Raw genomic sequence first — 27,270 nt, forward strand, 5'->3', positions numbered from 1 at the left:
GGGGGCAACCTGGCCACCTCCGGCCAGCAGAGGAGGCCACAGGGTCTGCTGGGCTGGCTTTGCCCCACACTGTTGGGAAGTTCGCCCTCTCTCTAACCATAGACCTTCATGCTATGGGAAAATGGCTTTTTGGGACAAGGACATGGGAACTCCTCCACCCACAAGTCAGCCAGTACATGGGGACGGGAGCCTAGATGGAGGCCTCAGAGACAAGGGTGTTGGGAGAGGCCTCTGGGAGGCTGCCTCTGTCCCCTCTGAACCTGGGATTCAGTCCATTTGCACACAAGCCAGCCTCAGCCAAAGTCGGGGCCCTCGTGTGGCACCCCCGGGGAACAGCAGCAGCTGCGCTGAACCACAGAGCCTCTAACCACAGGCGGCAGCCAGGCCAGAGCTGCTGGAACTGTGGGTGGGGTGCCTGGGGGGGTCGTGCCATCCTTACTCCCTTAACGTAGTGTGTCGATTAATACGTGCGCCACTACCTGCGGTGCTGCTGATGTCTATGTCAGGATGGACGCATGTCATTATGTGCATGCATGTGTACAGTAGGCATATATAAAATAGGCATGAACTTATCTCGGTATATGTGTGTGGGGCCATGGCATTATATATGTACACAGAGGTGGGCCTGTCTATTGGTATCACTGAATATGCATGTTTCTGTGTATGCCATTGCAAATTTTTACTTGCCACTGTGTCTGTGTTTTCATTTGCATGTGGGGCTATGATTGTGTGAGCATTTAAATTATAACACATGTCATAAATGTGTATATGGATACCATTATATGGCATTACACAATATATAATGATACATTCTCATATAGTTGTATAAATATGTGTAATGACATACAATGATGTGGTTTTATTTATATCTGTATATACAAATATATATATCACCACATGTCTATTGTGTATGTATCACCATGTATAAGTGCGTCACTATATGTGTGTGCAACTGGATTCAATGTGTTTATTATGTGAATGTCACTATGTGTGTATTCATTTGCTCCTCCATTTGTGACATATATACTATGTTTATATCATTACATGTGTGCGCTATTGAATACGTATGTGCCCTGAGTGTGTCTATATCCCCATGTGTCATTGCATGACATGTCAGCCATGTCACCCGCCTACATGTCTTGTACACATGTGTTGATAGCATACACGTATGGGGCCCCTGTATGTAAATGTGTGTGTGTGCTGTAGTGTGTGCTTTGTAATTAGTATCTGATGCTTTGTGTGTGTGCGCTTGTGCCCAATTCTTATAGTACCCAGGACCCCTGGGCATTTTTAGATTAGAGATGGAGGTAAGCGGCCTTCCGCTTGGGGGTGTGGAAAGCAAGCGGAGGGCGGGGCAGTGCCAGAGGTAAGTTAAAAGCTGGGAGGGCCTCTCATAACCCTGCCCCTTCATGTCCTGCCTCCTTTACTCGGTTTGTAGGGAGGCCTCATCCCAGGCCCCTTCTTTCTCTGCCAGCTGCAGCCTGGCTGACCCTGAGCCCTTTTCTGGTCTCCTAAGCAGACCAATCCCATTGCTCCCTGAGCCTCTGTACGCCCACCCGTCCATGTGCCTGCTAAGCCCTTTCACCCCCTCCCCACCCAACCCCCAACAACACAGTCTCAGACAAAAGAGAAGAAGAGTTCATTGTTTATTAAGCCAAGTTTGAGGTCCCAGACACCACCCCTCATTTCCCGCCCTCTGCCCCACTTTCCCGCCTCTTCTTCGTCCTGGTGTCTGTCCACTGGTGTCTGGGCCCACACTCGGGGCCTCCACACGCACCAGGTCCCGATGCCTAGCCCTCCCGAACCTCGGGCAGTACAGGAGCTGATGTGGCATTTCCCCAGTTGGCCAGAACAAGGAGGACAGTCCATGGGTGACAGTGGAGGCCTTTCGGGGTTCTGGGCAGGGTGGGGAGGGTGCTGTGGGGCTCACCTGTCACACATGGTCTTGAGCGCGGAGGAAAACGGTGGCAGGCGGCAGCGGTGGCGTGGTCTCCGAAGCCCACAGTACACTCATCCATAAAGTAGGAAACACTACACCCTCCAGTGCTGTTAGTAGTGCTTTCTACTTTATGGGTGACTGCACTGTCTGTCTGTCCATCTGTGGGTACTCTTCAGGCCGCCCGCGCCTCCTCCTGACTCCTGTTTGGAGAGTCCCCGGCCTTCCCCCACCCTTCTCACGGCTTCCTAAGACCCCACCACCTAGCCCCACGGCCCCTAGAGGGCCCGCCCTGGGCCTGTGGGTGGTGACTCAGCATGGCGCCAGACCTTGCCGCTCTACCTCCCTCCCCCACTTCCTCTTTGGTTCCCTCTTCCCTTCCCCCTAGGGTTCTACCCCATCCCCCCACTTTCAGGGGCACTCAGGTAGAGACCACCACTACTTATCAGGCCTCCCCCGAGTCCCCAGTTCGAACCCCCGTCCCAGCCACGCTACCCGCCCTCCGGAGTCCAGCTTCGGCAGCCACAGCCTCCTCCTATCAGGGCCTCAGGCCCCAGCCTCCTTTTCCCAAGGCCTCGGCCCATGACCTCCTCACCAGCCCAAGGTCTCGACTCCTTCACTGTTCGGTAGCTCCCCAGACAGGAGCCCAAGACCATTGCAACAGGGAGGGTGGCCACGTTGGGTGGAGAGCAGTGCTCAGGGCCTCTCGCTGATACCAAGTCCCACTTTTCAGCCTCTGCCCACCCTCTGCCATTCCCACCCTACTCTCTTCTTTCTTTATTTGTTTTTTAATCCTCACCTGACTATATTTTTTATTACTGATTTTTAGAGAGAGAGTAAAGGAGAGAGAGAGAGAGAGAGAGAGAGAAACATTGATGTGAGAGAGAAACATCATTCTATTGCCTCCCATTTGTGCCCCGACCAGGGATCAAACCCACAACCTAGGTATATGCCCTGGCAGGGGGATCGAACCAGCAACCTTTTGGTGCATGGGACGACACTCCAACCAAATGAGCCATGAGCCACCCGGCCAGGACACTCTTGTCTCTTGAAGGCTTGGACCCCTCTTTCTTGGTCTGGAGACCAGAGGCCATTTTACCTTCCCTGTCCAGAGGCAAGTCAAGGCCCAGGATTTTAAGGATCTGTCCCACCCTGAAGGTGGTAGATCTGAATGTTATCGCACCTCTTTGCCTAAAGCTTTGCTAGTAGGCCTTGGCACCCAAGCTCCCGACACTCCTCCCGAAATCATCTCTACCCAGGGCCCATACCCCAATCCCCTCATCACCCCTTCAGTCCCAGATTCGAGGAGCCCCAGTTGGGGCTGAAGTGAAGGTTCTGACCTTACCTGATGTTGCAGGGCTGAGGGGACCAAGCCCTGTGCTCCAGGCTCCCAAGTGGGGTTCCCTTCAGGGCGGGCAGGGCTTATAACCCCAAGGCCACGTGGGCCAGATCTCAGGGCGCCCAACGGTCTTGGAGCCCGCCCCACACTGCGTCAGAGATGAGTGTGCCCCTCCCCTCCCAGGGGAGGACAGACTGACAGGAAACCAGAGACAAGGCTGGGTATTGGCAGGAGGGGGGCTGAAGGGACCATCTCACAGGCCGCCATGGGCAGGTGGCTTCCGGGACCCCAGGCCTGCCCTTCCCCCCTGGCACCAGCTCCTGAGAGTGGTTCAAGAGTCTGGGGGCTCCTGTCAGGGCCTTCGGTGAGTGCCCAACACACAAAGTTCTGAATTCCAGCAGAAGGGAAGGATTTTTTTTCTCTGAACCCCACCACAGCTGACCTCAACCAGCCCCAACACAGAAAACTCCCTTCCCTTCAGAATGGCAGCGGCATTCGGACAGAGCCGTGCCTCCTGTTTACACGTGCCCAGAGTGGGCACGGAGGAGCAGATGCAGGAGGGGGTCTGGGCCAGCACATCACAGTACCATCCAGGCAACTGGTTGACCTCAGTGCCCCATGAAGCCACTCCTCCCCCAGCCCCAGCCTGGAGGAGACAAGACCTGCACCCTCAACACAGCATGGGGGTCGCACTTGGGTCAGGTGGGCCAACAGGTGTCCACGCTCCCCTTGGGGCCACTAGGGATACAAGGGCAGGGCAGAGCAGTGGCGAAGACCCGGGTCTCAGGCAGGGCATGGATGCCATTGGGCTTAGAGGAGTGGAGGGAAAAAGGCTCCGAAGGGAGGTTCTGGCAGTCACCGGATGTGGGCACGGGGCCCTCCCACCTGCACGCCACCCCCGCTTTCCCCATGGGGAAGGCAGGAAGCTGCCCATCGCGGGGTCCCTGGCTGGGGGAGGGGATCAGGGTGTGGGCATGGGTAGGGAGAGGGTTGGGGGAGGCTGGGTCGGGGCCACACACTTCCCCCAAGGTTCTCCAAGCCTCTCAATGGGTTTCAAAAGGAATAGATTAGGGGTAGATGTGGGTAGAATTGGACAGAAAACACCCAGATTCCTCCCCAGAAGGCCATGGGCTTCTTCTCTGGGTCTCCCATTCAGAGGCAGGCCCACAGAGACTTGAGGGGACTCTCAGAGTCAAGGCCCAGAGAGGACTGGCATAGGATGGGGACAGCAGGCGGGGAGATGGCCCCCCATCCTTTCCTTCAGGAAGGGCACTCCTCAGCCTGGAGAATTGTTATCCATCCCCGGACCCTTCACCCGCTAGGGCCTGAAGAGACAGCGGCGAGGAGGGCGGGCTAGCCGAAATGGGGCAGCGCTCCTTTAACAGACCACCGCTGCTTCAGACCCTGGGTGGAGGGGAAGTGGCTGCCTCAGGCGATAAGAGGATAAGAATATCAAAGTTGTGCAGTAACCTGGGTTCCTGGACCCCCACCCTTCAGGGCCTCTCCTCCTAGAGTGTCTTGCCCCCCACCCTCTGCCTACCATGCCCCCACCGCCACCACCTCAGAGGTGTTCTGTCCCAGCAAAGGAGAGTCACAGGCTGGGAGCCAGGGGACCTGGCCTCAGGGCCCAGCTTTGCCATAGACCTCCCAGCCTGTGACCTGCAGGGAATCAGACCTGCAGCTCCTTCCAAGGGACGCGGTCATGCATCAGGGGGCTCCCACACAGCCCCGCTCCGGCCCTGAGCAGGGCAGCGGTGTCCCTGATGCCTGCTTTCCTGCGATAGCAGAGCCTGCTTTTCCTCCGCGTGTCCTCAGTGCCCAAGGCCAAACGCCACCATTGATTTTTTAAACTATTTATTTTAGTTTTTTGAGGAGACGAAGTCCCAGCCTCTCCATCCACAGAGCTTCTAGGGACAGGAAGTTTCTGGAGGGGTTGGGGGAGAAAGGGGAGGAGAATAAGGGGGCACTCAGGGTCCTGGCACCCTGGAATTCTCCCCAAGTCCAAAGATGAATCCCAGCTCTTCTGGGCCTCGAACCAGGAGAAACGGGACAGGGCCAGAGACAAATCAAGGAGGAGGAAGGGGCATGGTCAGAGATAAGGGCCCAAGGCAATAAGGACCATCCCATTTTATGGAACAGGAACCCTGGGCTGGAAGCCTTGCTCCAGGCTGGCACAGCGCCCAGGTGTGGCCCGTGTGACAGACCGACAGGAAGAGCAGCAGGTGCCTGACTGCGCGTGCACACACACAGCCCAGAGACCCCAAAAGATCCACGGTCTCCTTTCCAGAAAGGCAGAGTAGGCCCAGAGCCACACAAACGCCCTGTGGGTGGCACCGCAGCTCAGGCCTGCAGACGCGCCTGGCAGAAAGCCTGCCACACACTCCTGGACACACCTGCCTCCGCCCAGAAACACCCAGGAAGGTTCGCTTGGGAATCTGAGGCCAGCATTTGGGAGGGAGCCTGGGGAGAGTGGGGGAGGGCTTCAGAACACGGGCACTGTCCTGAGAGAGGTGTGACCTCCCACTCCCGCCTCAAAGCCGCTGGCTGCCTGCCTGCCTTACCCAGGATGAGGGAAACTACACCAGCCCTTGACAATGGCCAGTGCCTGAAAGAGGAGGTGGCGGAGAGGGGATGCCTCCCTTGGCAGAGGAGTGAGTTCAAGGCGACTTTTCAAACTCCATCCCTTAGCCGGAGGTCTGGGCTCAGCTGGGGACTCACTGGGCAGCCTCAGCTCCTGTGGACTCTGCTATAAAATATCCCCTGTGATCTTTTCCAGTTCTGACATTCTGAGACCAAGAATCACTTTTCTGCTCAGAGGTAGCAAAAGGGGAGAGGGGAGAAGAATCCAAGATAAACAGTAGGGGTGGGCCAGTACGTCAAGAACAAATTGGGAACATTCTGGTACTGGGTGCCAGGGCTGAGTAGATTGGGGTCTGTGTTGAGATCCTGGGGGGCTTCAGGCCCACAACCCCTCACTCCCAGCCTCGCCCCGCCCCGCTGACCTAGGAGTCAGCCACCTTTGTGGGCCGAGCTGAGGCTGCGGGCAGGGAAAGGTGAACCTGAGGAGAAAAGGACACAGGACTTGTCCTCAGGGATTCCCAGTCTGATTGGCAAGATGTGAACAGATATGCAGGGTGTGAGAGTTTTGTGAGTTGGTGTGAATGAGCAATTGTATCTAAAGCCGGCTCAGAGCCTCAGGTCTGACGGGGACACATGGCTTGTACTTGAGCAAGCACTGAATCTGACCGCGAGGTAGAACACAGAAATACACCTCCACACCAGCATACGCCTTACAACATTATAGCGACAGATTGCAAATTAGCCTTGGGTGGCGTTGAAGGTCCCATGGGGCTGGGCTAATAGGTGCTGCAGTGGCCGCCTCAGAGTCACAGGGGGCCTTCCCAGGAGAAGTATGTATGGACAGAAGGGGGCTTGAAAGGAGAGGAGTTAAGACAGAAATTGACCAGGCAAAGACGGGGAACAGGGAGAAAATGGTCTTTTGAAGACCTGACCCCTGTAGGGGAGAGCAGGCCGGGAGGGCGGGAGAAGTGACTGAGGGCCTTGTTCGCACAGGCAGGCAGAGGACAGAACCAGGCCTTCGCCTCCAGCTGCACAGCCGGCAGGCCGTGCTCGGCAGGCAGGCAGAGATGGCAGCGCAGATAACCTGCCTTGTGAGGAGACAACAAGAGAAAAGCCACAGGACCTAACCACTCACAAACAGGAAGTCAGAAGGCAGAGCAGGCCCGCCCTCATGGGAGCGGGGCTTGGGGACGGGCCTGGCCACAAAGGAGGGAAACAGAGCATTGCAAAATAAGGCTGAGGACAATTGGAGCCAATAGTCCTAAATGTTGGGACCTTTAACCACTTTCCCTGAAGAGGCTGCCAAGAGAAGCAGGTGCTGAAGGAGGGATGTGGCTCAAGAATCTAAGCCAAGCCCATGTACCCTTCACAGATCATCTCAGCACCTAAGACTCTTGAGTCCCCTGACTCACCTCAGAGCCTTGGGGAGCAGTAGGAAGGCTGAGAGGCCCCCAGGCAAGGAGCGGGGGGTGCTCTCCCCTGGCTCACGCCTGCACTGCCCAGAGGTGTTCCAGGTTTAACTTCCCGCCCCCGGCTGGACTCTGGGAGAGGCAGCTGCAGTGCACCCTGGGAGCCAGCACTGTTCTGGGACGGGGGTCCAGCTCAACTCTCCGGATCACAGTATCCAAAGCATTTTAAGCAGCAAGTCAGGCAGCAAACTGGCCCAAGTCAGGAAACTGGGCTGCAAGCCCGGGGAGAGGCAATAGGCAGCCTGAAAAGCAAGTTAGGACCAAGTTCCAGGTTTTGTCCACAGCATCTGGGAAGAGGCAGGATGGGCTGGGTAAGAAAGGGGGTGTGGAAGAAGGCCACCCTGACCACTGCTGTGGGAGTGGCCATAAAACAAGAGGCATCTTCCACTGTGAACTCTTAGGGACACTGGCAGGGACATGCGAGAAAGCAGCTCCCTCGTGGCTCCGGCCACACATAGATGCCTAGGCTAACTTGCAGAGCTGTGCCTGCTCCAGTTTTAACTGCTACAAAAAAACTGCGTGTGTATATGTGTGTCCAGAATGCTGGAGCCAGGCATGGCAACACATGGCAACAGCCTAACTGCCTTCCCCCAACATCAGGATCACCAAACAGAAGGCAAAATTAGGCGGCAAGAGACTAGGGGTCCATTCCCCACCCTGTGACTATTTACAGTAATTTTGGGCCAGTCACCGAATCTGCCTCCAAACCTCCAGCTTTTTTGTTTTCATCTATAATATTGAGGAGGAGTTTGACTGGAGGGAATACTCTAGGAGTCCCTGGGAGCAAGAGGGCCCAGGGACCTCAGAGGAGGAAGCAACAAGGCCTGTGTTCTGAGACCTGCCCAGCTACTGGGAAGGCCATGGATTTTCCCGGCGGGGTGAAGGGCAGACCTCGCTTGGCTCAGAGAAGGCAGGTGGCTGGGAAGGGATCTAGAGTAAAATTCTTCCCTTCTTGTGGCTGGGAATGGGGGACTAAGGGCCAAGAGGACTCCTTTGCCTGTCATCCCTCCTGCCAGCATCCTGCCCCTTCGGGGTTCCTCAGATCCCAGTGACAGAAGCAGAAGGCGAGGGGTGAAAGAACAGAGAACTCTGTGAGGACTACCCTGAGAACGACCCTGGCTGTTTCTTCCTCCTCCGGCATAGTCCGCACCCTGAGCTGGGGGTAGGGCAGCAGCAGAGACGACTGGAGAACTTTCTAAAGCACATTCTATCTGAGTCTCATTTGATCATCGTGCTGGCCCAGTGATGTAAACGGTGGTATCCCTGTCTCAGAGATGAGGAACCAGAACTCAGCAATGTTAAGTTTCACCTTCCTGAAAATCGGCCAACCGTCCACGTACTTTCTGTCCCCCTAAGGGATTCAATTCAAAGTGCCCTCCAAAGGCCCGGCTGGTAGACCTCAGAGGGGATTCTCCACAGACAGTGCACATGCAGTCTGTGTCTCCTCACGAACCCAGGCATAAGAAAGGAGTTGGAAAAAGCAGCAGCTGGAACTCAGGGCAGATTTCCCTGCCCCCAGGCTTGGGGAGGGGGCGGGGCAGAAGGGCCTAACTGGGTAACCAAGTGGTCTGCACAATCTGTCCAACAGCCAAGGGCCACCCTGTGAAGCAGTGTGATGGGGGAGGGTTGGCCACGAAGGCTGGAGCCCCAGCAGCCACAGCAGCGGCTCACGGCACTGGAGCCGTTAAAAAGTGACTCAACCAGAAAGTGCGTTTGAAGCGACGCCCGCCAGGGCCCCAGAGCCAAACCTCAAAAAGACGAAGTGAGAAAGACAAGCCTGCGGGGGCTGGGCTGGGGGTGGAGGCCTGGCCTGGAGCCGCCTGGCCAAATAAGGGTAAATGCTCCCAGGCCGGCCAATGGGGCTCAGGCAGCCCTGTCATGGGGCTGCGGCTGCAAGGGGGAGGAGGGAGGGAGGTGAGAGAACTGGGGGAACATGGGGGCTGGGGCTGGGGGCCGCAGGCCCAAGCCCTCCCGGAAGGGTCCAAGGGTGAATGAGCATGGCGCAGTATTGCGGCCCCCATGGGCCAGGGACCCTGGTGCTGAGGTTAACAGACCTGCACCTTCAAGAGCCCCACCTGCAGGCTGGGGCTCAAGAGGACAAAAGGAAGACAAGGAGGACCCCCTCACCCCTGCCCCATTTATGGGCCCTGACCCCGTGTGTCATGGCAGAGGGGAGGCCCTTATAGCTGCTGGGCTGAAACGCCACCGTAGCCTCACCTGGCCGCTGTCCTTGGACAAGTAATGCAAGTGAAACTCAGCTTTCCCATCTGTGAAAGGGGAATAACGCCTTCCGAGATGGTACTGAAGGTCAGATGCAAAGACGGCAGTGGCCAGTTTTGAGCCTGGTAATGCCACACTGATATAACAGCTTGTTATTGTAGAAACACTGGCCAAGGGCTGCTCCTCTCTCATATTCTTGCCTCCCAGTTGCTGTGAGAAATCCCTCTGCAAGGACACTATGTCGTTCTCAATTCTGGCCTCTAGTGTCTCTAACAGGAAGGGTGCGGAAAGCCAGGGGATCCTTCCAGTCTAAGCTTTGTCCCACCAGCTGCAGAAGCAGAATAGACATGCCCTTCCAAGGCCTGTCCACCAGGGACATGCCAGGCCCACCCGAACCTCCATCTCATCTCTGCTCCCCCCCACCACTGCCCTGCCCCAGCTCCAGACCCCGCCCCCACCTCCCTGCTCCCCTGGGGTGCAGGGCTGAGGAAGTGAGTCTACTCAGCTGTCCAGAGAAAGTGCCAGTGCTGCAGCTGTCTGCACAAAGGGTGGCAGCGGCTGGCGTCTCCCAGAGCCCGCGATCGCTCCCTTGCCTCAGACCTCCCTGGGCCTCCTCGGGCTCTTCTGGGACCACAAGCCCCAGAGGAAGGCTGGGCCCTCTTTCTCTCTGTGGAGTTCTTCTCTCTCCCAAGCATGGATTTGCATTTCCCCTCTGCCCTCGCTACTCAAGGCTGCTCAAGCCCCCAGGGACAGGTGACAGTTAAACCCCCTCTTCCAGCTATTGGCCTCAGAGCACTCACTTCCTTCCAGGTATTTTCCGGGATAGGGGTTGGCAGTGAAAGGGTGGCAGTTGCTGGGTTGGGAGAAGAAGGAATGAGGAATCCATTCTGGAGAGAAGCTGCACACCCGCGCCCCCCTCACCCCGCCCCGCCCCGCCCTGTCCTCACCTTCCCTCCACCTGTCTCTGTGGCACAAGAGTTGAGTTCAGAGGAAGGGGAGTGCACAGGCGGGAAACAATGCATGGGGGTTCTTGAATTGGGCCTGTTAGCCCCATTTGGGACTTCTCTCAGCCCCAGGCCTCCCTGTGCTGTGGGATGGGCCCCCAAAAGCTTTGGTGTCAAATCCCCCATCCATAACCCCATAATGCCTGCCCTTCACTCTGGAGGCAGGTTGAGAACAGGAGTGCTGAGGTCTAGGGGGAAGATGCTCTCCGTGGCGTGTCTGAGAGGTGCCAGCAGCACAGGGCAGAGTTTTCTCTGCACTCACGATCTTAAAAGCAAAGAGAATCACCAGCAGCTATAGGCAAAAGGCACCGAGGCAGGCAGTGCAGGACAGACAAAGCATCAAGGACCCCCTCTTGAGGCCAGGCTGACCACAGTCTCTGGGAATTAGTCTTCTGCCCCATACAGTGAAGGGCTGGCCTAAGTCATGGCTCCCCCAGGCCTCCCATGCTCTCTGTGATCTGCCTTCATTTGTCCTACAGCCCAGCGCTCTGGACCTCACCCTCCCTGGTGCAGGCCTTTGAGCCCCAAGGCCCAGGCAGACAGCCACGGGCTTTCTTCTTCAGTCTAAGCCTCACTGGCCCTCCCTACAGCAACTTTGGCCCAACGTGCCCGCCTGTTCTTTTAGCTCAGACAAGACTGGGAGGGGGGACAGGCATACGTGTGCACAAGACAAGACCCCTGACAGGCAACATGAATTCAAGAGGTAGACTATCATCAGTCCCCAAACAATTTTGCCACATGATACAAAAACAGAGGTTTATGACAATGACTTTGAGCCAAGTAGAGATAAAGTCAGGTCCAGAATCTCATATCCAAAGAGCAACGAAGTATATATTTAAAAAAAAAAAAAGATTTAAGTCATAAAAAACAATAAGAGAACAGAAAGAGATTAAAATAAAAAGCCATGTACTTGCAGGAAAATGTTTCAGTTTTGATATATTTATATATGATAGGTGTATTGGAACATCTATTGACCAACAATGCTAGAGGGACGACAGTCTTTCCACACTGACCTAGAACTTACGTAGAGGTGAACAATTTTGGACCATGACAATCCCTCAGCACACTTAGTCACTTACAACTCTTAAATTGCTTTTACCTAAATTAACGTATTTGAGCCTCACAACTATCCCAAGACAGGGATGGCCATCTGCACCTTTAAGGGAACTTTTGTGATACAATGTACAAACAGAAAAGTTTGTACAACACAAATCATGAGTGCATAACTCAATAAATTTTCAGAAAGTGAACACACCTATGTAACCAGCATCCAGATCAAGAAAGAAACTATAACCAGGACCTCGGGAGCCCCTTTTCCACCCCCCACTTTTTCCATCCCCACCTTTCATGGGTACCCACTCTCCTGCTTCCTGACACTAAAGTTATTGGTAACTGCATTGTCTAGAGAGGAAACTTGTTTTGGAGCAGTAAAGTGGCTTAGAAAAGTCAAGGCTGGTGGGTGGTGAGGGCAGCAGGGCTGGGAGGCAGGGGCAATGCCCCCATAGTGTATTTTTATCACACGAGTCTCAGTGTTTCACTGGGGTGTGAAGGTGCCATAATTGGGCTGCAGATGGAAGGAGGTGGTGAGCAGCACAATGTAGGCGAGTCTGAGGGGTATGGGGCGCAGGTCAGCGGCCTCCTAGGAGCTGCTGGAGTGGAACACGAGATTGGGCCATAGGAAACTGGAGACCTGACCATTTTCCCAGGGCTCAACACGGGGACTCCAGAGTAAATCCCCTTCTTGGGCCATTTCCCCACACTGCCTCCCTATCTTTAGCTAATTTTAGACTTGGGGACTTGAGCTGTAGGCGGTAGGGATAGGGTGGTTGGGGACGCTCGGCGTGCAGGGCATGTAACTTTCACTCAACAAGTGAACGCCTCACGCTGCTGCTGTGGAACACTCAAGAAGGGAGCAGGCTTGCTACATTTGGGTATAACTATTTTGGAAATAGCAGCCCTAAATTGGGTCATAACTTAGTCACTTTAACTCTTTGAGCCTCAGTCTCTTCGTCACTACATAAGGATGTTAACTATGACACAGGGGTTTTGTGAGGATCAAACAAGATAATAGACATAAAAGCTCTTTTGTCAACTGTAAAATGCTATTGAAATGAAAGGCTTTGACTGATACTAAACCTGAACCACACTCCCAGACAAAGCGGGGTGTTATTAGTCTGTTCTTAAACATCCTATCCCCACAGAGATCAGGTGTCTGGCCGGGACTGGAGGGTTACATAGCGGGTTATAGACAGCCTGGGAGTTAGAGGGCAGGGGCCATGCTCAGAGGAGCAAGGCCCCCGGCCCCAAACCGAAGAGCCCAGCCTGAGTTTAGGTTTCTATCAGTGCACCCCCATTACTCTTGGGGAAAGTGCTCCCCTCTAAGACCAGAATGGCCTAACCCTCGTTTTATCAGCTACCCATCTCTGCCTTGGGCTGGAGGCTGTGTTCAGCAGTGCACTGTTAGCCGCTCAGTTTAGAGAAGACGCCCTAACCACACAGACTCTGATGGGCTGGGGGGGCGGAGAACGAGAAATAAGCGGGCGAGGAGAAGACAGCCTGGGCACTGTTCTGTTTCTAATCTGCTTGACTGGAGCCTGTTCATGTTGAACTAGGGAGGAGCCTTGCCTTTCTGAAGGAGAGAAGCCAAACTAGGGAAAGAGACCAAAATCCTGGGCAGATGTGGGACCTCCGCCATTGGAACGGGGCCGAAGCTTTGGCAGGCGCGGTGAGCGGGGCACAGCCCTCATGCGTGCAGAAGGCAGGACGGCAGTGCTAGCACCTGAAACCTCTCCCACACAGCATTGCTCTCTCCCAGGGGGCCTGGAAGAAACAGCAGTCCCTGTTTCAGCTTCTTCGAGCTCCCTGCAAGGCGTGGGGCTCCGGAGCCTTATTACCTCTTTGGGCTGCTGAGTGGCACCACAAGCAGGTTCAAGGACCAGGGAGAGCATGGAAGCAAGTTCAGAAGCAGCCCACTTGGCCCACTGAGTCTTTAAAATCCAGTCGCTGCCACTGGCCACCCCTCCCCCACAACCATTAGTGCCTGTGTCTTTCGCTTCCTGCAAGGCTGGCAGTTAAGGCCCCAGTTCAGTGTGGGGCTGAGGCAGCCTGAGTGCGGTTATTTGTGCACAGCTCCTCTTGCCTCCCCTCCCCACCACTGTTTCCATTCTCACCAAGCAGCCACGTCCGGGTCAGACACGCAGGACAGCAATCGGGGCTTTCCAAGGGACTTTTTGAGAAAGCCAGTGAAAGTTGGGTGTTGGCTGCCCGGCCTAGGCCCTCTTGCTGAAACCCACTTCTTCCCTCTGGGGTATAGGCTCCTGCCCGGTGTGGCTGCTTCCCAAAGTGCCTTTCATACTGAAATTGAACACCAGAAACCCCCACACCTGGAGATCTTTCGGTTTGCTGGGCTGGGAAAATCCTTGAAAAATTCAGTTTGCATTGGGGTTTACAGACGATTCCCTTAGAATCTGAAGGCGTCCAAGTAACGGTACTGGTGTGAGGACCCGTGAGCGGTGACATGAGCGGCGGGGCCAACCCCAGCTTCCCTCCCACAGGCCTATGAGGACAAGGAAGGGGAGGGGGGCGGCCACTTGAGTCAGCCTCTCTCCTTCCTTCCCACACTCCCCACCACAGGGAACAAGACACTGACTCACTAGCAACACCAGCTGGCTAAGAGACACATAGCCCAGCACAGGCACCTTTGCTAATGAGTCGAAGCGCACCCTGCAGTGGCAGTTCTGGGCATTTCCACCCAGTTTTGACAGGGCACTTATTGTTTATATTGAAGAATGGCTAACAAAAGGAGAGCAAATGAATTCTTTTATAAAACTAAAGTTAGAGCCCTGGCTGGTGTGGCTCAGCGGCTTGGTTGTCGGCCTGCAAATCAAAAGGTCACTGGTTTGATTCTTGGTCAGGGCACATGCCTGGGTTGTGGGCTAGGTCACCACTCGGGGGCGTGCAAGATGCAACTGATTGATGTTTCTCTCACACATCAATGTTTCTCTCCCTCTTCCCCTCCTTTCCCCTCTAAAAATAAATAAAAACTAAAAGAAAAAAAAAACAAGTACAGAATTTCCACATTGCTTCATTTTTATAATCACAACAATCCTGGGGTAAACAGGCATTCTCATTTTACAGATAGAAAACATGAAATCTAGCAAAATAAAAATGGGGATACTAACAGGATTTTCTGGTAGAAATTTAGGAAATTGAGGATTTACGGTAAATTCTTAATTCCAAAGCAAGTAACTCACTTTGGCCAATAACATTATTCAAGGCCTCCTACTCGGCCAGAGGAGAAAGGGAGCAACCCGCCCCCTACGGAGGAACAAACTAGCCAGGCCCTGCCCAGCAGCCACTGGAGGGTCTCCAGCCAGGGAAGCGGGGCAGAATGTGGGTGCCTGGGGGAAGCAGAGGCCACGAGTGCCACTGGCTGGCCTAACGTATAGGAAGAACAGTAAAAAGAAACAGATAAGGAAGGAAAAATGGAGTATTAAATATGGTCAAGTGGTGAAGAATATTAAGTGTAGACTTGCTGTGCTAGGTCCCGAGGGCAGGAGGTGGCAACCTCCGGACACCAGGACCACCAGGTAACGGGAGGCAGTGCCTAGGCTCCGGACAGCAGACCTTCCAGTGAGACCCAGGGAAGCGCGCTGCGAAGGCTGCAACCCTGGGGGCTCCCGACGGCAGGGGCCCCTGTTGCTCTGGGAAGTGAGTTCTTAAAAGGCAAGTGAGTTCTTCCTGTGCCCGGCTAAGAGGACGCGAGACACCTGTCATGGGCTATGGGTTCATGTTTATTGGCATTCGATACAGAGTCCTGCCCACAGGCAAGGAGGCAGCCTACAGCTGTGGGGAGGAAAAACAGCCTCTTGCTCCACCTTCAGTTCACTCTCTATTAACCCACCAACCCACACCGCTCCCCCCACCCACTAGTCCAGAGAAGGTAAAAGAAGGTAAAATGGCCCAGGAACATGGGCTGCTCTCTCAACAGTCTGCTGAACCTCAGAATTCGAGAGCGAGGAATATCTGAAGTTCTGTCCATTTAGTTTCACAACAATAAATAAGCAGAGGCAAGAAGTGGCAGCAAACGCTGGCAGCCGAGCACCTTGCTAGGTCTTTATAGCTGTGTCTCTGGATTTGTAGGCAACTCCCCGGCTTTTCAGCTCCCTCACAATCCCTGTGGCAGAAAAAGAAAACAGCTCCGTGAGTGAAGAAGATAAGAAAGGTCCTTCAGCTAACACTTTGTGGGGAGAGGGGAATTTCTAGACTGCTCACTGAAAGTGCTGCCTGGCTGGCCCGTTACCACTGAAGACCCAGGCAAGTGTTTGGCAATGTCCTGGTAACAGTGAGAAGAGAAAGAGGCACATCGCAGTTGTCAAAAGCAAGGATTCTGGAGTCAGAATGCCTAGGGTCAAATTCTGCCTCCTCACTTATTAGCTGGGTAACTTTGGGCAAGTTATTTAACCTCTCTGTGCCTGGGTTTCCTCAGAGCTTGTGAGGACCGGTAATTAATTCACATAAAGTAGATAGGTGCAGTAAACAAACATTGGCAGTTGTTATGATTATTACCTTGGGGCAGGCGACCAGTGACTGACACTGCATACACACCAGGCTTAAAGTTACCTGAAAAAGAAGAAAAGAAATTGCAGTGACAGTGAGTTAAGACTAAAAATCAAATGAAGGCGTAGGCTAAACATTTTTTTTAAATGCTGCAACTCCAAAAGAAAAACAATCACTTCCAGCTATAAATATTAAGTGACAGGACACAAGACAGTGTCCTTGTCTATCCTACAGCCCTCTCTCTCTCACTCCTGAGGCCTCTCAGCCACTGATTTAAAACTCCTCCACTGGACTGAGAGACACCAACACCACCAGCTCAGGTTAAGGAAAAAGGGAGATACTTACTGACTCGCTGCCACTTGGAGACCCAGCTGTCCTCTGGACTCATCATTGCAATGATTCTAGGAAGGGAAAAGAAATATTCAGCCAGGGCTTTTGCCTCCTAAAGAGAGAGACTGAGGAACTGCCCTCTACTCTGTTCCCAGCCAGCACAGTAGTTCTAAGAGAGAAAACCTAGGATTCATTGAAACTCTGATTAGGTTGCTTACTAAGTTTTGTTTTGGTGCCACGGCTTAGCAGAAGTGACTCCATTTTGGCCTTTTTTTAATAAACAGTAGTAACAAATGAACAAAGGGACTAAAGTATCGAGTGTGCATATGTATATGTAGGAAGTAAAGGTTCTATGACAATATTTTTTTTGCCCAATCCTTTATTCTTCCTTAAAACAAATCAAAGAAGAAATGGAGTAGGCTCACCTTGAAAGAACTTTAGCAAGTACTGGGTTTAAGCCCAGATTGTGTGAAAAACCTTAATTGGCCTAAGGGCAAAAGAAAGAACAGTACCTTCTTAACCCCTAAAAAACACTGCCCTCTGGCTCCTATCTTGGGAAGAAAATTGAGGCCTGGCCACTTATGTTTATCTCGTTTCCTCTTTTCCCCACTGGACAATCTGGATAAGGATAAACTTTTCTTACCGGGCCTCTTACAGACATCTAAAAGCATCAGCTTTGGGGCAATAATTTACCATCACTGTACCTTCCTTTCTCATCATGCACTCAACAAACACTAAGTATCCATAACCTTCCAGGCCCTGGTGCACAAGATAACAGAGTCCCTATCAACATCAATGAGCTGAAAGCCCAGTGGAGATATGTCCAGTGAAAATATAATAAAAGCCTTACAAGCTATTTTAAACTTTCTAGGAGCCACACTTAAAACAGTAATGACAAAAGGAAAAATTAATTCCAATAACACATTTCATTTAACCCAATATATCCGAAGTATTATCACTCTTGCATGTAATTAATAAAAAAAACCACAAACGATATTTTACCTTCTTTTTCTTGTGCTCAGTCTTTGAGATCCAGTGTATATTTTACACTTAAAGCATATCTCAATTTGGACTAGCCACACTTCATACACTCAAAGCCACAAATGGCTAGTGGCTACTGTACTGGGCAGTGTGTCTCAAAATAACTTTCAGATCCATCAGGATTATGGTCTCAAAATCTGCCCCACATTTATTGGTGGTGTGGTGTGGGGAAGGGGCTTACCCATCAAAGGAAGAGCTGGTGCAGTCATATACCATCTCTCGGTTACCCTTCATTTGAAGGTATGCATCACAATTATCACAACCATCATATTCGAACTGGTCTATAGTCTGCGAATGAAAAATTTTAAGAAGAGAGGTGAGTATGAACAAGGCCAAAAGAAAAAGCAGTTTTCTCCCTACTTGTACGTGGTCAAGTAGAAGGCTTCCTACGTTGGCTCTGTCTCCTCAGGTCTCATCAGATCCCTGCTCACCAATCCCACAGCCCCTAGTGTCATCCTCACATTCCTTCTTCTCAACTTCCCAACTGCGCTTCCCCTAGTTTCCTCAGGGTCAGGCAACTTTTTCAACCACTCCTTCTGCTACTGATCTGCACCTCTCGCTTTTCTGACTCCCAGTGTGCCTCGGATCCAACAATAAGTTCCCTGAACGTCTGTTAAGGGTCAGGCCTGTGCTAAGAGTAGAGGATTCGAAAGCATGTAAGACCATCCGTGCCTACGGCTGCAAGATCTGTTCCCACCGAAGTAAACAATGGCCTCCTGCAGTTTTCCGCACCCCGTTCCACCCACTTTCCTCAACTTGGTCCCCCATTACCCCTACAGCCAGGTCCCTGAGGCATACCTTGACCAGCGAACACAACAAACAAGCCCGCAGATGCCGCAGGTCCTTGGGCACAGTCTCCAGGGCCATCGTCTCCGACGAAAGAACAGCTATACCGCCACTGCTGCCTATTCCGCAGAATATAAACAACGAACTACCCAGAATGCCCATCACTTCCGGTGCCTCCGATTTCCGCTTCCTGTGTGGAAGGCTGCGGGCACGGTTTCTTTCCCCCCCACCCACCACCCCCGCCTTTGGAGATGGTTTCTCCCGCCAGGAGGCGGGGCGGTGGGGAGTCACCTGGGCCGAAGAGCGCCCCCCAGTCACCTGGGCCAGCGAGGGCGAGGCCAGGGCAGCCGTTGGGCCTGTGGGCGGGGCCCGTGGGGGAAGGGCAGCGGGGCTGGCGCCTGCGCGGGAACTAGCGGCGGCGCGGGCCATTTGATCTAGGCCGCTGGCACCAGGCCGCCCGCCAGTCTTCTTAGGAGGATCCTAGATGACAACCAAGATTCTTTTCTGTCTCCCATTTTGAAAGTGCAGGGCTAGAGTCCACTGTCTCCCTCTGGATTATCTCTGCAGAGGCGAAAAGGAATCCAGGGATAGCCCCCCTCCCTCCTATCTGCGAGAGCTTATAGGTGTCCGTTTGCTGTCCGCAGGACTGCCGGCCTGTGAGCAGACGGCAAGGCAGAAAATAATGCATATTTAATTACGTAAAACTCTCTACGTACGTTTCGTCGTTGCAGCTGATGCTTTATGCTTTGTGTAACTTTTAGCATTTAGACAGTTTTTTTTATTTCAGAACATCTGTATGGGATTGTCCTTTAATTATTATTTATTTTTTTATTTTACCCTGTGGGAAGCAAACTGCCTTGCTCTGTCTGTGGTTCAAAATTGGGCACCAGACAACCACCACCCCTACCAAATCTTTCCCAGGAAACAAAGGGGGAAATGTGTTCTTTGAAGAGGAGAGCAAAGGCCTCTCGAGGCCCCCGTGGAATTTCATACCAGCAGAGCGCACAATAGTGCCCGTGTAGGCAGAGCACAGCCAGTCGTGTTTATCTGACTGGAGCTTTGGGGTGTAGATAGTTTCAGACCCTGCTGTTCTGTCTTCGCAACTAGGCCTAATTGAAACTGAGCTGCTTCAAGGCCGCCGGTGCGGTGTTCAATTGGGCTCTGTGACTAGGGTTAGGACGTGCTCTGTCACTGAATACCCTCCCCTTTGGAACATGCTTTCCCTCCGTTATCCCAGGGGAGCGCTGCAACAACAACTGTGAAGGAGACCCATTTTCCGGATGGAAAGCGAGGCACAGAGTATTAGCCCAAGATCACAGAGAGTCACTGAAGCATCATAAATGAGAGAGTGAAGTAAATGGTACGGTAATAATACAGGCTGAGCCACAGTGAGAATCCAGTCATTCTTTCTCCTTCCTTGATCTCATTTAACCATGCTTTTAGGGGCTTACACATCAGTTCTTGCTGCCAAGCCCACCATTCCACCCTATCCTGTCATAAAGCAGAGCCTACCCTCTGATATCAGTATTTATTTCTGTTGATGTAGAAGACGAAGTTGTTACCCTGAGTCACAGTCACAACAGAAAAAAACCACAAGACCAGATCGCATTTATGGATAAATATATTAGCAAATAAATACATTTCTCAACATAGTGCCTGATTCAAGCGTCTTTCTGTCTGGTTCAGATATAAATAACCATGTGGATGCCTAGGTGCCAGTTCCCCACTGACTCTGAGGGAAGAAGATTCCCAGGTGGGGTCCTGTGCCCACTTTGCTCCCACATTCACATTCCAAATGGGATAATGCCTGAGGGGCCAGCAATGGTCAAGCTGCCCTGGGGTGAATGTCACCCTAAGGAGGCCCCTCAGCCCTTGCCCACTGGGTACCAGCTACTCAGACCAGGCTTCCTGCTCTGACTCCACTCTCACATGCACACCATCCTGTGTGTCTCTGGCCTGTATGGCTTATACTGGGAAGCTGAGCCTCTGGAAAATTCTAAACCCAAGGGGTCCCACTTTGCTTTTTCTTTGGTCTTTCCTATTCCCCATCCCTGCTCTGAGAGAAACCTCCCAGAGAAGAATTCCTTGTTGTCCTTGGTCAGCTGTAATTCTGTCCTTTCTACCTTCATTCCATCTTCCCTTTTCCTAAATGAAGTCCAACAGAGATCCTCCTCTTTCTGCCCACCCACATTGGGACTTTGAGATAGGAAATCTCCAAGGCAGTTATTCCCTCCTCTCCCCCAACCCAACTTCCAGAGAAATTGAGGTTGCTGGAGTGATAAGGGAGTTTGAAGATCAGGGACTTCACCCCAGGCTCTTCAAGGTGCTATATACCACCTTGGGGAGAGAATTTCATACTCTGGCTTCCCAGAGCCTCCCCTCTGACTTAATTTAGTGTATATGAAAATTAAGGACAAGAAGGGAAAAACATCCCCTTGTGTACCAGGGTGGGCACTGCCTGGAGAACTGCAGAGCTCCCCCCTCCACACACTTTTAGGGCTCAGGGGTCACCTATGCTCTTGATTCTTTTGCAAAAAAGGAAAATTATAAGAGCCAGGATTGCTGCTGACGCAGCAGCCTTATCAAGGAGGAGCCAAAGCTGGTGTGCAGGATTCACCCAAGAAAGGAGGTGAGAAGGGGTCATGCATGCATTCAGCTGGACCCATTGGCTGGTATGAACATGAGACTTGGGATGAGGAAGACCTGCTTGGGGCTGGGGGAAGGAGCAGCACCTTTATAACACTTATCTACCCATACCTAGCTTCCTGCTCTCAACAAACAGACTTCAAGGGAGCCAGCCCACACAGGTAGTAGCTGGTTCCCTGCTGGACACGGGCTTGCTGCACTGCTGATGTGTTCTACAGACAAGCTCTGGATCTGGGAACAGGAAACAACACCTCCCACCACCCACCATCACGACTACTCTTCCAGTGGTTCCAGGAAGTATGGTGAAAAGAGGGGTGTTTTCTGAGATCCTTTCTTCTCTCAGGAGCAGGACTTGGTGCCAGAGAGGGCCCAAATAATCCAGAGCACACTCTTGGTTGGAGGTAAGCCTGAACATCTCACACAGCTTGTTCACACAGCTCCTCCAGCTCCTCCTCTGAGCCTGCATTTAGAGAGAGGGGGAGGAAAGAGGTCAGTGAGGGTCAGGTCAACCCCTTGCATATACCACCTGTAAGAGACTATGGCTGTGAGGGAACCACAAAGTGTCCAGAACGGACACAGGGGAGAGAAAAACAAATCTAGAGAAAGAGAAACAGATATAGCAACCAGTGTGTTATTAATTTATTCACCCAATAAATACTTACTAAGAACTTGTGAATCTGGCCTGCCACCATGTGCCAAATTGAAGGCCAAAAAGAATAAGCCAGGATCTGAGAACCTTGTAGGAGAGAAGGCTTATGGGCAAATGGAAATTATGCCAATGGGACAGGACTGGTGAATGGAAGGAGAGAGATCATGTCCAAGTGGAATAATCAGAAAGGGGCCCCTGAGAGTGGTGACAAATGGGCTGGTTCTTTAATAATAGGTAAGAACTGGAATTATGGGAAGAGGAAGGCAGCAGAGTATTCCAGGCTGCAGACACTGCAAGAAGTGTCAATCTAGTTCAGCTAAAAAAGGGAAGGGAAAGGGAAGAGTGGGAATAAGATTGGGAAGAAAGATGGAAGCTAGAACGTACTAGGCCTTTGAAGGTCAAACCAGGTTGAATTTTTCTTTACTGTGGACAAAGCGGAACATTTGAGGGTTTCGGGACAGCTTATTTGAGGAAGGGGACCCCAGCAGCATTGTGGAGGGTAGGTGGGCAGGGTCGCTGTGCTGCATGACTCGCCAGGATGCAACACTGAGTGTGCAGTGCTCAGCCTTCGTGGCCCTGGAAGAGGGAAGGGAAGAGCTAGGAGGTCCTGCCCTCGATCTTTGGGTTTCATGTGAGACATGGGCAGGGGCCCTAAGTACTGCAGGAGAATATGATAAAGTTTACAGAGACAGAGTTAACAGAACCTGGCATTGATTGGATTTGGGGAGCAGGGCAAAGGGAGTGACTGAAACTAGCTCTGAGTCTGAGAGAGAGGGGAGGCGGTGGTGTGCCACTGGCAGCACTGAGGGCATACCCATGACAGGGTCTAGGTGGAACCATCAAACGTATGGCCAAAGCCTGCATTACCTGGCTCTAAGAAAGCAATTACAGGGCAGGGCAAAAGTAGGCAGACAGTTGTGAGTATGTGAAACACAGTTTATTCTTGTATTATTATTTATTAATTATTGTATTATTTTCCATACAAACAATTGTAAAACTACTTTTGCCCCATCCTGTATTTTCTCTACTGTAACTGTTTGTATGCCTGTCTCCCTGTAGACCTGGATCTCCTGGTTGACATGTTGCATGTCCTTGGAGCCTAGCCTGGAATCGAGCACCTTGCAAGCATACAATACAGAAAAGGGGGGAGGGGTGGAAGAAATGAATGAATAAATGATAGCAACTCTCAGGTCCTGCCTATAGGATTCTTAGATTCTGAGGTCTTGTGTTTCAAGACCTCTGAGTCCTGTTTTGGGATGGAGGGATCCTCCTAGAGATGCCTGCAGGCAAAGAACTGTGTCATCCACACAATGGGAGAAGGTGGGGGAGATCAGGAGATAGAAGGCTCTGGAAGAGGAGAATTTGAGGAAATAAGTACCAAGTTAAAGTTGCAGATTTTCTCGATCATCATTGCTTATAATATAGTGACAGGGATGCACTGAGCCAAAGCTGGTGTGCAGGGTTCACCCAAGAACGGAGGTGAGAGGGGGTCATGCATTCATTCAGCGGGACCCATTGGCCCAAGAAAATGAGGTCCATCTTATTGACAACGGTGCTTAAAAGGGAAGCCCTAGCTGTTCTTTCACCCCAGGGGAGAGGAGAGGACCTAAGGCCCCACAGGCCTGCTGGGAAACACCTTTGACAGTTTTTTCTTTTTGTGGCATTCACATAGCTCTTCTCATATAGCCTGGTATCGTGGTTATCAGTAATTATTTGTCCTCTATGCTCTCCTCACAGGCAAGGAACACTTCTTGGCTGTCCTTATATTTAAAGCTAATATTTTGCTGTATGCTTTGGTATAGCTGTACCAATTATTCAAGTATTGAAGCATCTGAGCTGCTGCCCCAGACCACCCCAAGTGCTTTCTAATGTCTCCGCCATGCTAGGACTCCCCCTGAGACCTCCCCATGATCTGGCAACTGAGGGATAACACCTGGCAGAGCCAGGGCAGTTCACCAGCATCCTGTGCCGTGCCAGCTGTTCAGTATTTTGAATGTCACGCCTGTTATACCCTTCTCAGCTTCCATCAACCCCCTGTAGTCTGATTTCATTTGTTCAGTGATATACAGCTCTAGTCTCCTCTCCCCACCACACCCGCTTCCCCTGAAAACTCACCAGGCTGGGCTGGCAGCACCTGGCAGTGTGGGTAAGGGCATGGCCTGCCCTCTGGGGTGCCAGAGCTCCATTTGCAAGGCCCTTCCCCAGATGGGTGTGGTCCCAGGGGCTGCCGTGGAGTCAGACACAACCACACAGGCTGTGAACTTGAGTAACAGTGGCCTGGGGTTTCTGGTAGCATCCTCTGGTCCAGGCCTGGAGGTCCACAGATCAATGGGTGGCTCTCTGGGGACCAAGGGTATGCCAGGCTGGGGTCATAATGGGGAAAGATTTGGCAAGCTGGGTGTGCAGTCAAGTCCTGAGGCCGAGAGGCTGGAAGAGACTCTGAGGGACCTCCCCGCCGTTTCTTCTGCAGGTGTCGGACAGGGAAGCTGGATTTCTGCAAGTAGAAGAGGCTGCTGGGACTTGGACTGGGGCTGGAAGCATCATTTATGTCTGGGGCTGGCTCTGTGAGGGCCCGGGGCCGTTGTGGGTTGGGGAGCTGCCCTGAAGGGGCCGCTGCATTGGGTCTGGCAGCTTGCTGATCAGGAGCAGGGGGCTCTGGCTTGGGCTGTGTCCGAGGAACAGCGGTCCTCGACTGGAGGATCCCAGCTTCTGCACCGGGCTTCTTGCCGTGCCACTGGAAGCGCTTTTTGTAGTGGTGGTGCCGATGGCGGTGGTAGTGGACGTGGCTAGAAACCTGGGCTTCCCCTCTGGGCACCACTGAGTCCAAAGAACGAGGCCGTGAGGTCACACTGGGCTGAGTCTCTTCCCCCTGGGGCTCCCCTTCCAGGCTGCAGTAGACCAAGGGGTCAAAGTCACTGCTTAGAGAGCTGCGGAAAGTAGAACTGCTGCCATGGATGCCTTGCAGGCTAATGTCTGTGCAGTTGACCACTGAGTCACTTGAAGATCCATGACAGGGCCCCGAACTGGAGTCACTGGCGGGTCCGTCTGCCAGGTAGCCGCTGCGTTCTGTGCAGTAGCTTTCTGCAGACCCACTGCTGTCATGAGGCCTGGCCCGGCGTGGGGGCGCTGGGCAGGGGGTAGTGTGCTGAGAGGTGCATTGAAGGGGGCTCAGACCCCAGCCGTGCACCAAGGAGTGCTGGGCCACTGCCAAGCGCTGCTGCTCGCCTGGAGCCAGGGGATGTGCAGCCCTGGGATAGCGGTGGTGCCTGGGGCCCAAGCCTGGCTCCTGGGATGGCAGGAAGGGGCCGGGTCGTGGGGGCCGAGCCACTGCAGTCCGGGAAGGGCCCAGAAGGTAGGCAGCAGGGAGGTGGTAGTGGGCATGGCCCGGATGCTGACGAATGAGGTGGAGTCTTCGGCCTGGTTCCTGGTAAGATCGAGAGGGTCCCAGGGACTGGGAAAACGAATCTCCCTCTGAAAGAAAGAACCAAGAGCACAGATGTTTGTACAAACCTATGGAGGGTGCATTCAGAAAGGTGTGGCTGTAGCATACCTATTTGAGTCTGCATAGTGTTAGAGCTCAGTCAGAGTCTGGGGGACCAAGGACATTCCTAAGCTCCATATACCCTGGGACGCCCTCGCTCCCTCCAGTCGGGTTGTCCCGTAACAGTTCCACTCTGCATGTCAACCCCTGCCCCTCCCATCAGTCACTTGGGGCTTTTTACCCAGGGCCACTGCAAGCCCACATTGTACCTTTGGATGAATCAGAAAAGGTTCTCTTTTCTTCAAGATACTTCATTTACATCTTTTAGAAACTGTCATAATATCCTGGTTTTGTTAAAATAGGATACTTTATTGCCAGAAACTTGGAGTAATAAATACAAATTTAGATTTAGAATCAACAATGTTATCATAAAAATACAAATAATTTTTAGAATAATAAAGAAGCCTACACTGTTAATGGCCATCCTCCTCAGACAAGGCCTTTTCTGGACAGTGAACAGCTTAAAGGAGTATTGAGGTGGTGGTGCTGCTTTCTTCTCAGCTTCAAGGCAAAACCCTTTCCCACAGGGAAGCCATGTTCTAGACCCATCTGCCTGTACATACGGGAGACCATGGCCCACCTCCTACCTACGATGTTGAACATGCAGAGAGGACAAGTCCGATGCTGATGCAGCCACGGGTCCACACAGGCACGGTGGAATTCATGGAGGCAGGAGATGACTCGTAGCTCCTGGAGAGAACAAGGGGGTCCAAACCAAAGTCATCTGTAGCTACAGGAGTGGCAAGAAACCAGGACTTCCCCCTGACTCCCTCTGGCCTCTCCTTTTTCCTAACACCTACTTGCAAAAGGCCTCATAGGCTTTGGTATTAGGAAGACCTGGATTTTGCCACTTTGCTGCATGACCTTGGGCAAGTTTCTTGACAGTTTTCTGCTGTACAAAAGGATAAAATACTAATCTAACTTCACCCCTCCTCGTGAGACTAAACAGAGGTAATGCATCTAAGGCACACAGTACACACTCAACAAACAATAGTTCTCTTTCCCTGGAAGACCAGAAAAATAACCAAACCTCAGGGCTGTCCCCTATTTCTGCCCCACGCAGGATACAAAGGACACAGGTGCAGCTGGAGCACCCACACCACCCGCAGAGGTGAACGGCAAGCCCTGCCTCACCTGGCCCTCAGAGAACTCTTCCAGGCAGATGGCACACACAGGGGCTGAGCTGCAGCTGCTCCCTGAGTCTGGCCACTCAGCTCCGGACCTTCTACAGCTGGCCCGGTACCTCCTGGTGGCCAACTGGCTGATGGCCCAGGCTGTTCGCTGCTGAAGGGGATCCTGGGAAGAAGGGTGGGGCTCAGAACGGGCACAGACTCCTTTTCCCTCACCCCGGGACCCCAAGTTGTAATCAGTCACCCAGAGAGATCATGTGACCAGTTGATTATCTTTAAGAGTTTGTCCCCTTTGAGTTCCTATATGGCTCTGCCAGGCGGGCCGAGCCATCCCACCCCAATGGAGGAAGTTTTTATCCAGCTGCCTGCTGAACCTCTCAACGTGGATATCTAGCTGGCACATCAAGCTCTGCCCAGGCCCCTCCTCAAACACCCAATGTGCCACAAACTGAATTCCCTAATCCCAACTGACCACTCCTAACCACATGCCTGCCCTTCCCCTGCCCCCCTTCTCCCCCATCTCAGTAAATGGCAATTCCATTCTTTTAAGTGCTCAGACCAAAAATCTTGGTGCCGTTCTTGACTTCCCTCTCTCGCACTCCATGATCAACCTATTAGTAAACCTGTTAGCTTGACCTTCAAAATATACCGAGAATTTAATTCTCACCATTTTCACTGCTCTCTCCCTAACCCAAGCTCCCACTGCTGTCATCTGGATTCCTGTAATAGCCTCTTAGTGGGTTTCTCTGTTTCCAGCCCTGCCTCTCTGTAATCTAGTCTCCTCAAAGCAGCAAGAGGGATCGTGTTAAACTTCAGTCAGATCACGGCGCTCCTTCTGTTCAAAACCCTGCAAAGGCTCCCATTTCACCCGGAGTGAAAAACAAAGTCCTGACAATGGCCTCAACCAGTCGGTACAACCGGGCCCTCATGGACGTGGTGCTCACTTCCCGCTCCGCCCCTTCACTCGTTCAGATCCCATGGTCTTCTCACTGCTCCTGGGCCAGGCTTCTGCCTCAAGGCCTTTACACTTACTGTCTTCT

At 52.6% G+C, this 27,270-nt stretch overlaps 2 protein-coding genes across 2 annotated transcripts in view; both read right to left on the minus strand.

Moving 5' to 3' along the window:
• Positions 1-14,630: 14,630 nt before the first annotated feature.
• On the minus strand, positions 14,631-18,434 carry SUPT4H1 (SPT4 homolog, DSIF elongation factor subunit). Its single transcript, XM_054585544.1, has 5 exons — positions 18,277-18,434; positions 17,660-17,766; positions 16,453-16,508; positions 16,117-16,170; positions 14,631-15,724 (listed from the first exon to the last, which is right to left on the minus strand). The coding sequence occupies exons 1-5, from the start codon at positions 18,424-18,426 to the stop codon at positions 15,657-15,659; spliced, it is 435 nt and encodes a 144-aa protein (XP_054441519.1). The 5' UTR covers positions 18,427-18,434; the 3' UTR covers positions 14,631-15,656.
• A 2,336-nt stretch (positions 18,435-20,770) lies between these two features.
• The window catches only part of RNF43 (ring finger protein 43), a 55,877-nt gene continuing 49,377 nt past the window's right edge, over positions 20,771-27,270 (minus strand). The window contains exons 7-10 of the mRNA XM_054585545.1: positions 26,235-26,396; positions 25,688-25,790; positions 23,675-25,030; positions 20,771-21,370 (exon numbers count right to left, since the gene is read on the minus strand). Coding sequence (XP_054441520.1) covers positions 21,327-21,370; positions 23,675-25,030; positions 25,688-25,790; positions 26,235-26,396 — 1,665 coding nt within the window. The 3' untranslated portion in view covers positions 20,771-21,326. The remainder of the gene's footprint in view (positions 21,371-23,674; positions 25,031-25,687; positions 25,791-26,234; positions 26,397-27,270) is intronic.

This window comes from Pteronotus mesoamericanus, unplaced genomic scaffold (assembly GCF_021234165.1).
Source record: "Pteronotus mesoamericanus isolate MK-2021 breed Mesoamerican mustached bat unplaced genomic scaffold, CSHL_Meso_final contig_84, whole genome shotgun sequence".
Classification (NCBI taxonomy): Eukaryota; Metazoa; Chordata; class Mammalia; order Chiroptera; family Mormoopidae; genus Pteronotus; species Pteronotus mesoamericanus.

What these genes read in the sequence shown, in the direction of transcription:
- SUPT4H1 (XM_054585544.1), bottom strand. Translation starts at nt 18,426, where the DNA reads ATGGGCATTCTGGGTAGTTCGTTGTTTATATTCTGCGGAATAGGCAGC. An exon ending in ACCAGCTCTTCCTTTGATGG is followed by an intron (nt 16,509 to 17,659) that starts GTAAGCCCCTTC and finishes TTCCCTTCCTAG; the next exon opens with AATCATTGCAATGATGAGTC. An exon ending in CTCCAAGTGGCAGCGAGTCA is followed by an intron (nt 16,171 to 16,452) that starts GTAAGTATCTCC and finishes CTTCTTTTTCAG; the next exon opens with GTAACTTTAAGCCTGGTGTG.